This window comes from Mixophyes fleayi, chromosome 5 (genome assembly GCF_038048845.1).
Source record: "Mixophyes fleayi isolate aMixFle1 chromosome 5, aMixFle1.hap1, whole genome shotgun sequence".
Classification (NCBI taxonomy): Eukaryota; Metazoa; Chordata; class Amphibia; order Anura; family Limnodynastidae; genus Mixophyes; species Mixophyes fleayi.
In genome coordinates this window covers 220,038,844-220,052,811 of record NC_134406.1, presented here as the reverse complement: position 1 = coordinate 220,052,811, position 13,968 = coordinate 220,038,844, and the positions used below count along the sequence as shown (strand labels likewise).

At 39.0% G+C, this 13,968-nt stretch overlaps 1 protein-coding gene across 1 annotated transcript in view; it reads left to right on the top strand.

The window, feature by feature from the left end:
* The window catches only part of PRKDC (protein kinase, DNA-activated, catalytic subunit), a 144,042-nt gene that overhangs the window by 46,836 nt on the left and 83,238 nt on the right, over window positions 1–13,968 (top strand). Inside the window, exons 22-31 of the mRNA XM_075213494.1 lie at window positions 1,176–1,380; window positions 5,463–5,641; window positions 6,033–6,201; window positions 6,507–6,572; window positions 11,187–11,259; window positions 12,235–12,383; window positions 12,467–12,607; window positions 12,700–12,819; window positions 12,987–13,130; window positions 13,271–13,422. Of these exons, the coding sequence (XP_075069595.1) occupies window positions 1,176–1,380; window positions 5,463–5,641; window positions 6,033–6,201; window positions 6,507–6,572; window positions 11,187–11,259; window positions 12,235–12,383; window positions 12,467–12,607; window positions 12,700–12,819; window positions 12,987–13,130; window positions 13,271–13,422 (1,398 nt within the window). The remainder of the gene's footprint in view (window positions 1–1,175; window positions 1,381–5,462; window positions 5,642–6,032; window positions 6,202–6,506; window positions 6,573–11,186; window positions 11,260–12,234; window positions 12,384–12,466; window positions 12,608–12,699; window positions 12,820–12,986; window positions 13,131–13,270; window positions 13,423–13,968) is intronic.

The window sequence follows — 13,968 nt, the reverse complement described above, 5'->3', positions numbered from 1 at the left end:
GCGGCCTGATTCCTGTTCAGACACAACTTACATGCAAGTTGTGTTTTGAAAAAGGAACTTGAGCATAGTTCCGATTGTATTCAAAGCCAATCGGATCACAAGACACGTTCCAAATTTTAATCTGGGTGTGAGTACACTCTGCCTAAATGGTACTTGTCTTATGTAGAGAGATAGAACAGAGTGTAGCATAAGCACAAGCGTAATGTCAATTTTAGGTTGCATTAGAACACATGCTAAAAATATTATTTTATTATCTAAATGAACTACTATATACTAACAGTATAATCATTAATATAAATATGGATTTTCAGATTTTTTTGTTTATTTTGTATACATAAATCAAGATGCCTACTATACATGCAATGCGTTTTTATAGTTTATCTTGCATACAGATGTTCTGTGCTAGATAGAGTTAAAAACTACACTTATGTGTGCCACTAAGACTATTGTCAGTCAATACTATCGGTAGGCACCTGCCCTGGAGCTGGTGCAAATGATACGGCTAAAAACAAGCTCACTTATGATAAATGCAGGATAGGAATCTGTTTCATCTGCGTCGGAATGCCCTTTTTGTGCAGTGCTTATGTCAGTCCACCTCTTCCCTCAAGTCGTAGGCTGTAGTGTAAATTGCATTCAGACATGAATTACATTCAGTTGCGTTTGTTGGTGGTAAGGTTCATTTCTGAGCATGTGCAGAGCTATTTCACACAAGATATGATACACAAATGGATGTACGTCCGAACATGAATTGGGGCCCAGGTGCGCAAGGTTTAATTAAGAATTACAATGTTTTTCCCATTTATTTCCCTTCATTTCAACTCTGTAAACTAGCTAAACCTGAATGGAACTTAAAAATGTTTTGCAACAACTGTCAGAATGATAACGTGCTCAGATTTGTGATACTTGGCACATACATAAGTACATACGTATTGACAGTTGGGGCCCAGGTATAAGATAGGAGCAAAATGGTTGTCAAGATTGGATTGTGATAGTAGTGGTATAACATCCTTAGAGGCTTAAGACAGTAATTTTGGATACATTTTGTCCGAACAATTTCTATTCATCAGTGTTATAAATGTATCTTCATGTTTATATTTTTAAAGAGGAAACTATAAGCTACAGATAATATCTTCATTGTTTAATTTTACATTTACCCTATTCTTCTGGTTGTTTAGGAGTAGATGTGAGAAACAAGTCATTCTAATGGATACTTTGTATAGCATGTTCAAGAGTGAAGATCTGTCAAATACTATCAGACAGTCTATAATTGACCGCTGCCTGTTGCCTCTCATATGGAACTGCAGCCATGATGCTTTGAAAGAGTTTTTCAGCAAAATCATCACTCTGTTAATGAATGCACTCAAGGGTACATTCACAAAGGTATATTTTTAATCCATTAATCTATATGTTAAAGTTGTCATTGTCTTCAGTACTTATTTAGAATAAAGTGATACAACTGAACTTTTCATGAAACTGGTTTAAACGATCATAAACTTCCACACTTAATACTTATTTTATTGCTGAAAGCATAATTATTTGCATTTTTATCTCTTTGTAAAAAAAAACAAGCCTTATAAAGAATATTTTGCATTTATTAAATAAATGATGGCAAAGCTCTTCATATAGAGAAAACAAGAAAAGGCCAGAAGCATTACTACTTGAACTAACAAATATTTTTGGGAATTTTTAAAGTGCAGGTCCTGATGAAACTAGATATTGCCCTTCAGTGCTCTGGTTTTAGGAACATTTTATGCATGGAGGAGGCCTGGCGAACTTGCAAGATTTGTAAATACATTAGTAAAGTGTAACCTATTACACTTTACACTCTAAATGTAAATGAACAATGTATTCGAGTTTGCAGACTGCACCTGTAGAGGTTACCCTGACATGCTTACTTGTTGTCTTTTGATCTTCAAGAGGTGGTGGTCTGGTATGGTAGTACGCTGTAACGCTTACAATTTGACCCACTTGGGTAATTGACGCAAATGTCCAGACTAGTCATTGGAGCGTGTGAATCAACATAGTCATAGTGCTGCTTTCATCTCTCTGGCTGTGTTCTATAATTTCTCCCATATTGTTCCTCTTCCCCCAAATGGGGTTATCATGTATTTTCCACCCACTTGCTCTCCAACTTGGTAATCATGTTTTTAGGCTTTGAACACATCCTTATTGTCAGTGTGGACCACCAAATTTTCTTCTTTATTGTCTATGATCACATTGCTACTTTCTCTTTCAACCAATCTGGGGGACACTGCTTACCATGGGGTTGTGTGAGGGTAGGAGGAGTTTGGCACTTAACTAGTTAACTTTGTGATCTGCCGACAGACACCTACCCCTGCAACCCCTCTTGAAATCTCAGTTTATGTTGAGTGCCCAAAGGAGTTGGGCTTATCTTTGTGGGCAGTGATTTATTTCAATGTTTGTAGGTTCTTTATTTTCTTTTGTTCTTTTAATCCTTTACCTTCGTTAGGTGTGTGCTCTCTTCCACATAGAGCACGCTCCTTTATAGAAGCAGCTGTCAGACTAAGAGCCAGACGGACAGCTCTCGCTGACAGCAGGAAAATTTTTTGTTTTAAAAAAAAAAAAAAATGCTTCTCGGCAGTGTGACAGGCGCTGATTATTTACAGGTTACCGGCGCTGCCACGGAGGCAGAGAGCGCCGGTAATCCCCGCAGCTACAGGCTGTCATTTTGGAATGTTCCAAGTACCCTACTCAGGACAAAAGGGGGGATCTTGGCATTGGGGCTGCACTGTCATGAGTGCAGCAAGGGCGAGTGCACAGCGGCAGTTACTGCTTAAGAAGAGAAGCAGTAAATCGCCTTGTCCGTTTTTCTTTTGCCTATCTGAAACAAAGAGTTATGGGCAGGACGGGGAGAGTTGAGTTAATAGAGCTCCCCCGCCTGCAGAACAAAAGTGGACCAAAATTTGCCTGGGAATATATATATATTGGGACATAGTATATTATATGTTTAGATACTTTGGCTCTCAGATATAACTGTTTAAACAGGGGTACTATGTTTTGACCTTTGTCATAGATCAGTATCTTCTGCTTATTTCTTTTGTGTTTGCATGTTTATATTTTTTTTGCCGTACTCTGTTACCTTAAAATGTCTGACAAGGTAAAACGCCTCGTACCAAATATTATACTTGTTCCAAGTGTAAGGCTAAATTGCCTAATGAACAGCAGGACCCAGGGGCGCTCTGTACTGACTGCGTTGGAGCTTCCATGGTGGCGCAGTCACAGACTAACGTCCTAGCAATAACTGAAGCACAAGCGTGGGTGGCTGATCTGACGCAGGGGGTTACTAAATTGGTACAACTGCTTTCTAAACACACAGAAATTCCAGTGGTTGCTGCGGTACTCCCTTCAACCTCTGGAACAATAGCTCCTCTTAATTCAGGGGTGACCACGGAGACTACTGAGCCCGTTCCTTCAGAATGGGCGGATCATTCCGCTGCATTGCCATCTCAGGCCCCCCTTATGGGAGAACAGGCCTGGTCCACATCGTTGGTCAGGGGTCTAATTCGGTTAAACCAGTTTTTGGAGAACCAAAGGCATTTGCAGAGAAACGAGAGGCACAAATTCGCTAATCCCCTTCTGTCCCTCTATAATACGGAGAGATCCTCAGAAGAGGAGGGTGAGGTTTTAGAAGATTCTGATTCCGCACAGGCGGACCCAGATGAGTCTCCCAGATATCAGGGGATGGACGACCTGGTGGTAGCAGTGCGTCAGGCACTGGGTTTTCTGGACATTGAAGAGACTAGATCTACAGATCACAGTCTATTTAAAAAGGTCAGAAGACGGGCGATCCGTTTCCCTCCATCTGCAAAGTTGAAAGAGATTGTAGATGCATCTTGGAAACAAGCCAACCGTAGATGTGTTATTCCAAGAAGGTACCTGTCTTTATACCCTCTTCAGGAGGAGGATGTAATCCGTTGGGAACAAATCCCAAGGGTGGATAACAGTGGTACGCTTAGCTCACCACACTACGCTTCGTGTTCCAGGGACCGCTTCCTTGCAGGATCCTACTGACCGCAAGATAGTGACCTACTGACCGCAAGATAGGCTTTTTTAAAGTCAATCTACACGGCAGCAGGTACTTCTTTTAGACCCGCGTTTTCATCAGCATTGGTCGCCAGAGCTATGAAAACGTGGGCTGATCAGTTGGCTACAGCTTTGCAAGATTCGGACTTGCTTCTACTTGCACTGCACCTTAAGGAGGCGTCAGGGTACGTTTTATGAGGCTGCTCAGAACGCAGCTTCCATTTCCTCCTCCGTCTCTGCAACAGCTGTGGTGGCCAGGAGGGCATTGTGGCTGAGATCCTGGGATGCGGCCTCTGAATCTAAAAAGTTTTTGGATTCCCTTTCTTATTCCAGTGGAGTGTTGTTTGGCCTGGATTCTACCCTCCTACCCTCACACAACCCCATGGTAAGCAGTGTCCCCGAGATGGAATCAGAGAAACGGATTTATCGGAAGTATAAAAATCCTCTTTTTCATAGTTCTACATGATGGCTTGACTCTCCATGGCCTTGCAGTTGCATGATCCTTTTATCTGCTAGTCTGAATGCTACTGAAGCCCATATTTGGTGTTATCTATTAGTAAATCACAAGTTTGTCTGTAGCTTCATGGGAAGTTCAAAATGAGGTATTGCAGCAACTGGTGATAGCTTCATTTGTTCTGGTAGATCTTGGGATATCACTGCCCCTGCCATACATTATTAGACTCTGTAGATTGTGCCGTTCTTTCCCCCCTTTTTCTCTGCAGACATTCAGTTTTTGGTATCTTACCCATCCTGCTATGGGCACCCTGGGCTTCAGTGTTTATTTGTAAGGTTCCTGTTTGTCTCTTTATCCATCAGCACCTGAATCCATGGAGCATGGAGGTTATTTCCAATGGGAAATACTTGGTTTGTGCTGTAGTCCATTTCCTTGACAGAAATCCCTTGTTCTTTTTCCTCCAGTTTTCTACCATACACCATACCAATGGTGATGTTATCATCAGTAGCTTCTAGTTTAAATGGCTTGTCTGGGTGGCAGGGGCGGGCTGGACTGGGGGGCTGCGGGCACCCGGGCTCAGTCTAACAGCTGTTCGGAAGTTTGGAACAGCATGTTCCTCAAGGTGTGACTTTATCTGTAGCAAGTCTATAGCCACTAAACCATAATATATATTATTATATTTTGTGTTTATGACAGCGTGCAGTACAAAACACACACATTATAATTTTGTTTTTTAATTAGTTGGCGAAACATATAAAAGCAATTAACAGTTTTTGGTTTTTTTTAAACAATGAAATATCTAAACGTTTTATAGACCCTAGCAGAAAGAAGTGTAGATCTCAGTAGACTCAGTTAGTGTCTGTAACTCTAGATAACCTGAAAACCAAAAATACATTGATACACCTGAGTTTATCTTGTCATTGTTTAGATTTGTTTTAAAATATGTTTGTGTACATATTTTTAGATGTCGGAAGCAATCTTTGATACACAGCTTACCATAAAATCGGGTTCTTACAAAATGCTTGAAGTTCTCTATTCTCGTCTGTCCAAAGATGAGATTTATTCCAAAGAATCCAGAATAAACCATGCATTTGAAGGGTCAATGAATGTAGAAGGAAACCTACTGACTAAGGCATTAATCAAGTAAGTTCTGATCAATTAAATGTTCTGTATTCAGAACCGCAGACTTTCAATAAGTAAATATATTATGAATCCTTTTAAAATTTTATAAATTTTATATATATATATATATATATATATATATATATATATATATATTTATTAAATATTTGGTATCTCTAACTGTTAAGAACCAGAATGATCCCTTTAAAGCAGGATTTTGTCTCTTGTAACCATGATAGCTGCATCCACCATGTATGCAACTGCATGATTGCCAGTTGTGAGAGAGGCTTTACTTAACACAGCCATTAGTATGCAAATAAAGGGACATAAAAAGATAACCGCAAAGTAGTATGTTGTTTTTTTGCTTACTGGATATTGTAGTGAATAGATTTTGTGATTATTTCTATGTAAGGTCATGTTATGATGCGTATACTGAGAACATGTCTGGTGAAACCAAGCTACTGGAGAAGCGAAGACAATACCACTGTGCTGCATACAACTGTGCTGTTTCCCTTGTGACCTGCTCTTTTACCGAGAGCAAATTCTATCAGACATTTCTTTTCGCAGAAAAGAAAGAAAAGGTAAAAATTATAACTGGTAAACTTATTGCAGCAATATAACATTTGTGTGCCCTTTTACAGATCTCAAAATTTAGTACAGGCTTTTGACCGAAACTGGAAAACTCCTCTGTATAATACGGTGATTAAAAGCTTATTGTATACACACTCATTGCAGCAATGTATGACATTTTTATGTCTCTAATAACTGCACTTGATATTTTTCTCGTAACCTTTTGATATACTGTATGTGTTCGTATTCTCTTTTAGATTTTAGAACGGGTTATTTAACTCCTGTTTTGTGTTTTTTTTTTGTTTTTTTTATTTAGAACCTGCTCATACTTGAAAATTTAATAGACTTTCATCGTAACTATTCATTTCCCATTGAAGTTGAGGTGAGACAGTAATGTTTTTTTTTTTTTTCGTATTTCTTTGTTGACAGAGGATTTATTCTCTATTTCTAAGCAATGTTTGTTCTAAGGGTTTGCTTCTACTCTCGTTACTATTACATGATTAATTTAAAAGTTATAACATTAACTTATCTGTGGCTACCTTTTGTAGTGTGTCAACATGCTTAAGTGTGATGAGGGCGGGATTTGCCTAACAGGGTGGCGCTAGCAGTGACGACGTAGAGAATAATATAGCTGTGATACTACTATACTGATGGCCACTTAGGGACATGTCTAATTACAATTAGTCCTGGTCACTTTAAATTGTTTGACTATGATCGATGTGTCATCTGTTTTTCCATTTGACTTTCTATTTACTGAAGCCTGTGGTGTGTCAAAAGGTTGTAAAGCAACTTGTTTCTGTTATTTAGTAGTAGAAATGTTCAGCATGCCTTGAGTCAGCCAACATCTAGTGTAATAGTTAATGTGAACCGTGCTGAAACCTCAAACAACCGCTGGTGGGGTGCAGCAGCATGTTAAATTCAAGGTGTCAGTCCTTGAGAAAATATACATAAAACTGCTCTCAAACCACACTAAATCTTAATGTGTATGTCATGGTATCTGTATATTATGAATCTAATATAGGGATAAACAAAGTTTTATTAAATTATAATTAAAATCTATAAAGTTGATAAAGTGCACAATGCAAACTAGTAATTACACAACCCTATAAACATGATCTAAGTTAGATCTATGATAATTGAATGGCAGCAAAGTAATACACATAAGCTAATATTCTCTGTCAGTATCCTCTATCAACATAGTCCATATATAAACGTTTTTATATTGTGGAGATATCTTATCAAGAAATCCCAGCTATCAGAGGAATATTTAATAAAATTGTGTTTATCGCTATGTTAGATTGATGATATACAGATACCATGACATATATACATTTCAATTTAGTGTTGTGTAAGCGCAGTTTTCTGGTTTTATGAACATCTAGTGTAAGAAAGGGGAAATCACACGTGTTGCATTCATTCCCCTCTAATATAATTCAAGATAAATAAAATAATGGAATCTTGTCCTTAAAGGACTCTTACTGCTGGTGTTCTGTTAACTGTAGTGGTAAGTGTGGTCCATGTTCATATTTATTGAAAATAAATGTGGTTATAATTTCATAAATTGTGTGTTCCTTGTCTGTATCCGTGAATATATTAAATTAATATAGTGCATACAGTCTCCATTTGTGTTTCCAGTAGTAAGAGATGTTTATGTGTATGCCGGGCGCCCAGTCACCCTCCAATGATTTTTTTTTTATTTATGAAAAGTATCTGTTTTTCTTTCTCTTTGTAATTTTTCCAAAGATGATTCTTTCTATTGTAGTAATGTTTGGTATATACCTGTATGTATGCAGCATAAGGTAGTAACATGACACAATTAAGTTGCACTTGTGTGAGTTAGTTTGTTCATTTATGTATAACAAAATAATAAAATAAGTTTGATTAAAATAAAGTGCATGCTTGGCCCAAATCATTCCACCGACTGTATCGCCATGATATGGGGCATCCCATGTCTAGCTATGTCAGCCTCCGGGAGCACCCTAAACCCAAATTCCATATAAGTTCAGCAGGGATTCTGCTACACAACTCGCAAATCCCGTCATAAAGGCATTAATGAGCAGGCTATTGATAAAATCCCTAATTGGAACGTCCCTACATGTTATATAAGCAATTTCCTCATGGAAATTGATACATGGTAATGAGAATAGTAGAGGTTACACATCAGGGGCCCTGACACAGCCGGCATCAAGCAAAGGTGTATCGCCCTAAGCAATTTACACCTGTGTGGGTGGACTGTTGACAGAAAAACTGCGACAGGCTCTGCATGTGGAAGCTGTGGGCAGACACCCCTTTCCCTGGTAATGGACGCACTTAATACCGCGGGCTTTGCTGCCAGTGAGAAAGGGGGGGCACAATCTTATTAAGTATTTGCAAATCAGTATCCCCAATTAAATACAATAGGTGGGGACAGCATGCAAGGAGCATCCCCATGTATGCAGCTATAAGGCAGCAGTTTAAAAGCACAGGTCAGTGCAAATAATCCCCTCTTTATTTTTATTTTTTTATTAAATTGACATTTTAAGTAAATATATAAGACAATAGCTAAAACACAGATCCCATACATCAAACGGTGCTTAAAAACAACACTGATTCTAAGTCAGTAATCACACATATTAAAGTGTATAATTCCCTTTCTAAAATAGGCATAGAAGTCCAAGTTATCAGCAATAAAGTGGACCAAGCTGGGTGCAAAGTCACTTCAAAATAGAGCAGCAATATAACTTCCACGATAATGGATCAATTCTTCAAAACATCACGGCATCCCCTTAGGTAAAAGCACTCACCAGACCTCCGTGATCAAACAGCAGGGAATCTCTCCACAGTGAGAACTGCGCTCCGGGGTTCGCTCCTCAATAATGGCACTGTTATCCAAGCTTCACCGCTGCCTCCAGGACACGATCTAAGCGGACATGCTCACCGAACGGAAATAAATCTCCCCCAATCGGTAATCAGCCAACACCGCAACAGCTCCCGATGTGTGAGTGCTGGTATCTGACCGTATAATCCGTCTTATAATCACTTTCTTAATCTCATTGTGGAGAGATTCCCTGCTGTTTGATCACGGAGGTCTGGTGAGTGCATTTCCCTAAGGGGACGCCGTGATGTTTTGAAGAATTGATCCATTATTGTGGAAGTTATATTGCTGCTCTATTTTGCAGTGACTTTGCACCCAGCTCGGTCCACTTTATTGCTGATAACTTGGACTTCTATGCCTATTTTAGAAAGGGAATTATACACTTTAATATGTGTGATTACTGACTTAGAATCAGTGTTGTTTTTAAGCCGTTTGATGTATGGGATCTGTGTTTTAGCTATTGTACTTTGTATCAAACTCCGTTGTGGATAGGAGTTACCATACATGGGCAGCTTTGAAATCAAGAGCCCGCGCTGTTTATTCTATCTATATTTGCTTTAATTTAAATATATAAGACAGTTCACATGTCCCCTTAATGCCATGAGCTATGTGTCTGCCTAGTTGGACAAATAAGATGTGGCAAGTAGTAAAAAAACAAGCACATGTGCAACAGAAAATTCTGTGCACACTGTATATGTCTGTGACATGCATGATCCTAAGTGGCTAAAGGAGAGCTGGGGGGGGTGGGATCCTTGCTACATGATGAGTGCAAAGATTGATATCACATAACATCTTAATTTTAACCTTTAAATTATCACACATTTATTCTATAACCACTGACCCACATACCATCGAATGGCTGACAGGGGAAAGTGAAAAAACAGAGGAAAATGATGAAGACTATAGCTATCATAACGAGAACAGCCATAATAGTTCACTTAGCTCTATGCCTCCTGCAGCCCAACGTGCTGAAATCAAGATGAAAAGTGGAAGGAGGGGGGGGGTGAGAGGCAAGCACTGAGGCACAGCTGAACCAAAGAACACAGTAATACACTGCCATTGAGTCAATAGTAAGTGGCAGTAAAAACACCAAGAAAAGGAATAGAAAGAGGAAAGCTCACAGTTTTCAGAAAAAAACAATGAAATAATGCAATTAAGGACAGGCAGACACAGTCTTATCCCAATGTCCAGACTGCAGAGACTGCTTAATTATCCGCCCATCCTACTTATATACCCTGTCTACACTTCCCCTATGACAACAGATGGGCGTACTCCATAATTAACTATTAACCCCAGAGAGTAAACTAGTTTGAAGATACATCCTCAGCTCTTAAATTGCCTTCAGGCTAATTTCATCCCTCAGTTCTTATTTCTGGTGGACCATTACTCCAGCCTTATTTGTCTGCAGTTCACAAACCATTCAAACAGATTACTGCATTAGCCATCACATAAAGACCTTTTACACATACCTGCCTACTCTCCCGGAATTCCAGGGAGGCTCCCGAATTTCGGGGGGACCTCCTGGAAGAGTAGGCAAAACTCCCTAAATTTGGCGAAATTAGCGGCAGTGAAGGGGGGGTGGCGGGGCTTAATTGCGTCATTAAGCTATGGTGGCGTGAAATGTCACCACGCCCTCCTCCTCCTGTCCCATGTCACATGAGAAATCTAAGAAGTGGGCATGTATGCTTTTACATTTTTCTTTCACTTAAATGAACTATCAATTTCAATATATAAAACAGTTTTTTAATACAATTTATTTAATTTCCCAATTTTGGAATGTGTTAAAAAGATGGATGAATTTAGACTAATTGAAGATTGTACACATAACTTTTTTAGGCACACATCTTAAACATGACTCCACCTGACTCCTTTGGGTAAATTTCATTAGAACCTTCATGTATTCAAACTTTTTGTCCTAGCATGATTCCACACTAGCACAAGACACCTAAGTGATGCTACAGTAAGGGCAGACGGTATTCCCTAGATGTTGACAAATTGTAAAATAAAAATGTGAATTGTATTCAAAAATTATTTATTTCTGAAATGTGCAGTCAGATTTGAAGATTATCAAACATTGAATAGATCTTTAATTCAGCACATTTTAAAACCCAGATTTTGTGTTTTTTTTATTTTGAACTGTAGGTGCCAATGGAACGGAAGAGAAAGTATTTGGCTATTCGCAAAGAAGCAAGAGAAGCGTCAAATGTGGATTCTGGTATTGTGATTGATATATTTATATATGAGACACACTATATACTAAATAAAACATGTAAAACAAAATTATACTTTCTATGAATTTCTTTTCTATGAGAGACTCCATGGCAGCCATAACTTTGGGTTATGGCATTAAAAACAGCCCGGGTGCAGGAGCAGACTGGGCTGGTCCCATAGTGGGCTACCTTGGGCTGGGTCACAAGGGCACCTGACTTTTTTTTCATTAAAAAGAGGCTGATGAGTCGAGTCTTGCCCCCCGGGCTAAACTTTGCTAGCCCTCCCCTGCCCGGGTGGTATATAACAAAGCCCCTTCTCTTCTGCTGTGTCTTTGAGTGACTTCCAAAGCTGACTTCTCAAAAATATAAATACAAAATTGCAAGCATGGTTGGGAAATCAGGCTGCCATGACGTCCCTCAAAGAAAAGGAATTAACGGTAAATACAATCTGTTCTTTTCTCCTTTGGACTCCATGGCGGCTGTAACTATGGCAGTACAATAGGAAGAGCCACATAAAAAGTCTCCAAGAAAGTCTTTAGAGATAAAAAGGCAACAGGACTCACAGTTGTAAAGTGGTGCAGTCTAGTTGGGCTGTGTAGACATACTCCCATCCGGTTCCCCTCTGGAACTCCTCTTACCTGTCTGGAGTTGCGGAGAGCTGCGTTCGCTGGCAGTCCCGAGGTCTGAATGAAGTGTCGGCTGTTGCGCATACGCAGTCGTCCGTAATGGTTTGAAATGGTAGGCGCGGCTGTTGGCGGCCGCAGCCGATCTTCGTAATGTCCCGGTGGTAGCGTGTAGAGAGCCTCAATAGGCGGAAAGTCTGTATGGAACAGTTTCCCTTGGTTTTCACTCCCTGTATTCACTTGCTGGTCTTATTTATATCAAGCATAACAAAATATTTATCTTTTATATCAAGATTGTGTATGTGTAATGTATTTTTTTATCATTTTTTTTTTTCCCGTTTCCACTTGCATTTTAAGATGGGCCCCAGTATTTATCTTCGCAGTCTTACATGGCAGATAGTAGCTTGAGTGAAGAAATGAGTCAGTTTGATTTCTCCACTGGACTGCAGAGTTTTTCTTACAGTTCTCAGGACCCAACAAAATCTCATAGGAGCAGCAGAATAAAGGTATTTGTAAAGATAAATAAGTCCCAAAACAAGGTAATAATTGATTAGAAGTGGAGTGTAATAATATGATGATGTTATAACAGGAGCACAGTTCTGAAGTCCAGGCACCAGAAGATATTATGGAGTTTGAAATGGATGAATTGAATCAGCATGAGTGCATGACGCCTATGACAGGATTGATTAAACACATGCAGCGAAATGAAATCACACCCAAAATAGATGAGGTATGCAGAGACATCTGTAGTGGACACACTTTATATATTATGCAGAGCTTGAATGTTATAGTAATCAAGCATTATGTCCTGGATATATTTAGGGTGTCACTCCACAAGACATGCCACCATGGATGAAAGTTTTGCATACAAAACTTGGAAACCCTTCCACACCATTGAATGTCCGTCTTTTCATTTCCAAACTTATTGTTAACACTGAAGAAGTAAGTTGCTGAAAATAGTCTGTACATTCCTATTGTTCTTGTCAAATGTTCTGTAAAGAGGAATCATGCAATTAATTGTATCTAGTGATTCTATTGAAATTAAGGGGCAAGTTGTCATGTAGCCCGTTGCCCTACATAACATAATTAATATTATTCTGGTATTTCAGGTTTTCCGTCCCTACGCAAAATTTTGGATTGGCCCCATGTTACAGTTGATTGTGTCTGAAAATAATGGTGGAATAGGGATTCACTATATGGTGGTAGAAACCGTAGTGATCCTTCTCTCTTGGTCAAGCACTGCCACACCCACTGTAAGTAATAGTTAATTCTATAATTTTAATATATGAATAGTTAAACTAAAATTAATCTAAGAGTAGAAAATCTAATCTTAAAACATGCTTAAGTCTACATATAGATAATAGCTGCATGTGACGGTGTGTTTATTTCTCAGGGACTTGCAAAGGATGAGATCCTGGCTAACAGACTGCTTGAATTCTTGATGACACATGCATTTCATGAAAAGAGAGCGGTGTATAGGCACAATCTTGAGATAATAAAAACTGTTCTGGAATGTTGGAAGGATTGTCTTTCTATTCCATACAAGTAAGTATGCATGATATAGTCCAGGATTTCCTGTTATTTTCAATAGTCTGTCACAATATAAGTGGTTTATTACATGGTAAGGTTATTTCAGAAGCCAAAAAAAGTTATTTGGTAACGTAACAATTTTTAGGTCTAGGGCATTATATGTGGAAGCATTTGTTTCATATCTGAGGATTTGCAAGTGAACATATATATATATATTTTTTTATTTATGAGGTAGACAACAAAAATAAGCACGTTGGTTACATTGAGCAAAGCATCACACAATATGTTTGCAGGCATAAAGACACTCGGATAAGATTTACAGACAAATTTTATTTCCCAATGGCATGTATCAAAAGCCTCTTGGTTTGTTAGCTTTTTAGGAGCAAGTAAATACACATATAAGCATGGGGACACAGGCCAGCACCCCCCAACGATTCCTAGCTAATCAGATGGCGTTTTGTACATTCGGAGGATTACCAACACCCATTCGTAACTCGTACCATTCTGTATTGTGTTGTATTCGTATATCTTGCGGTAACAGGCCTATCAAACTCTCCCATG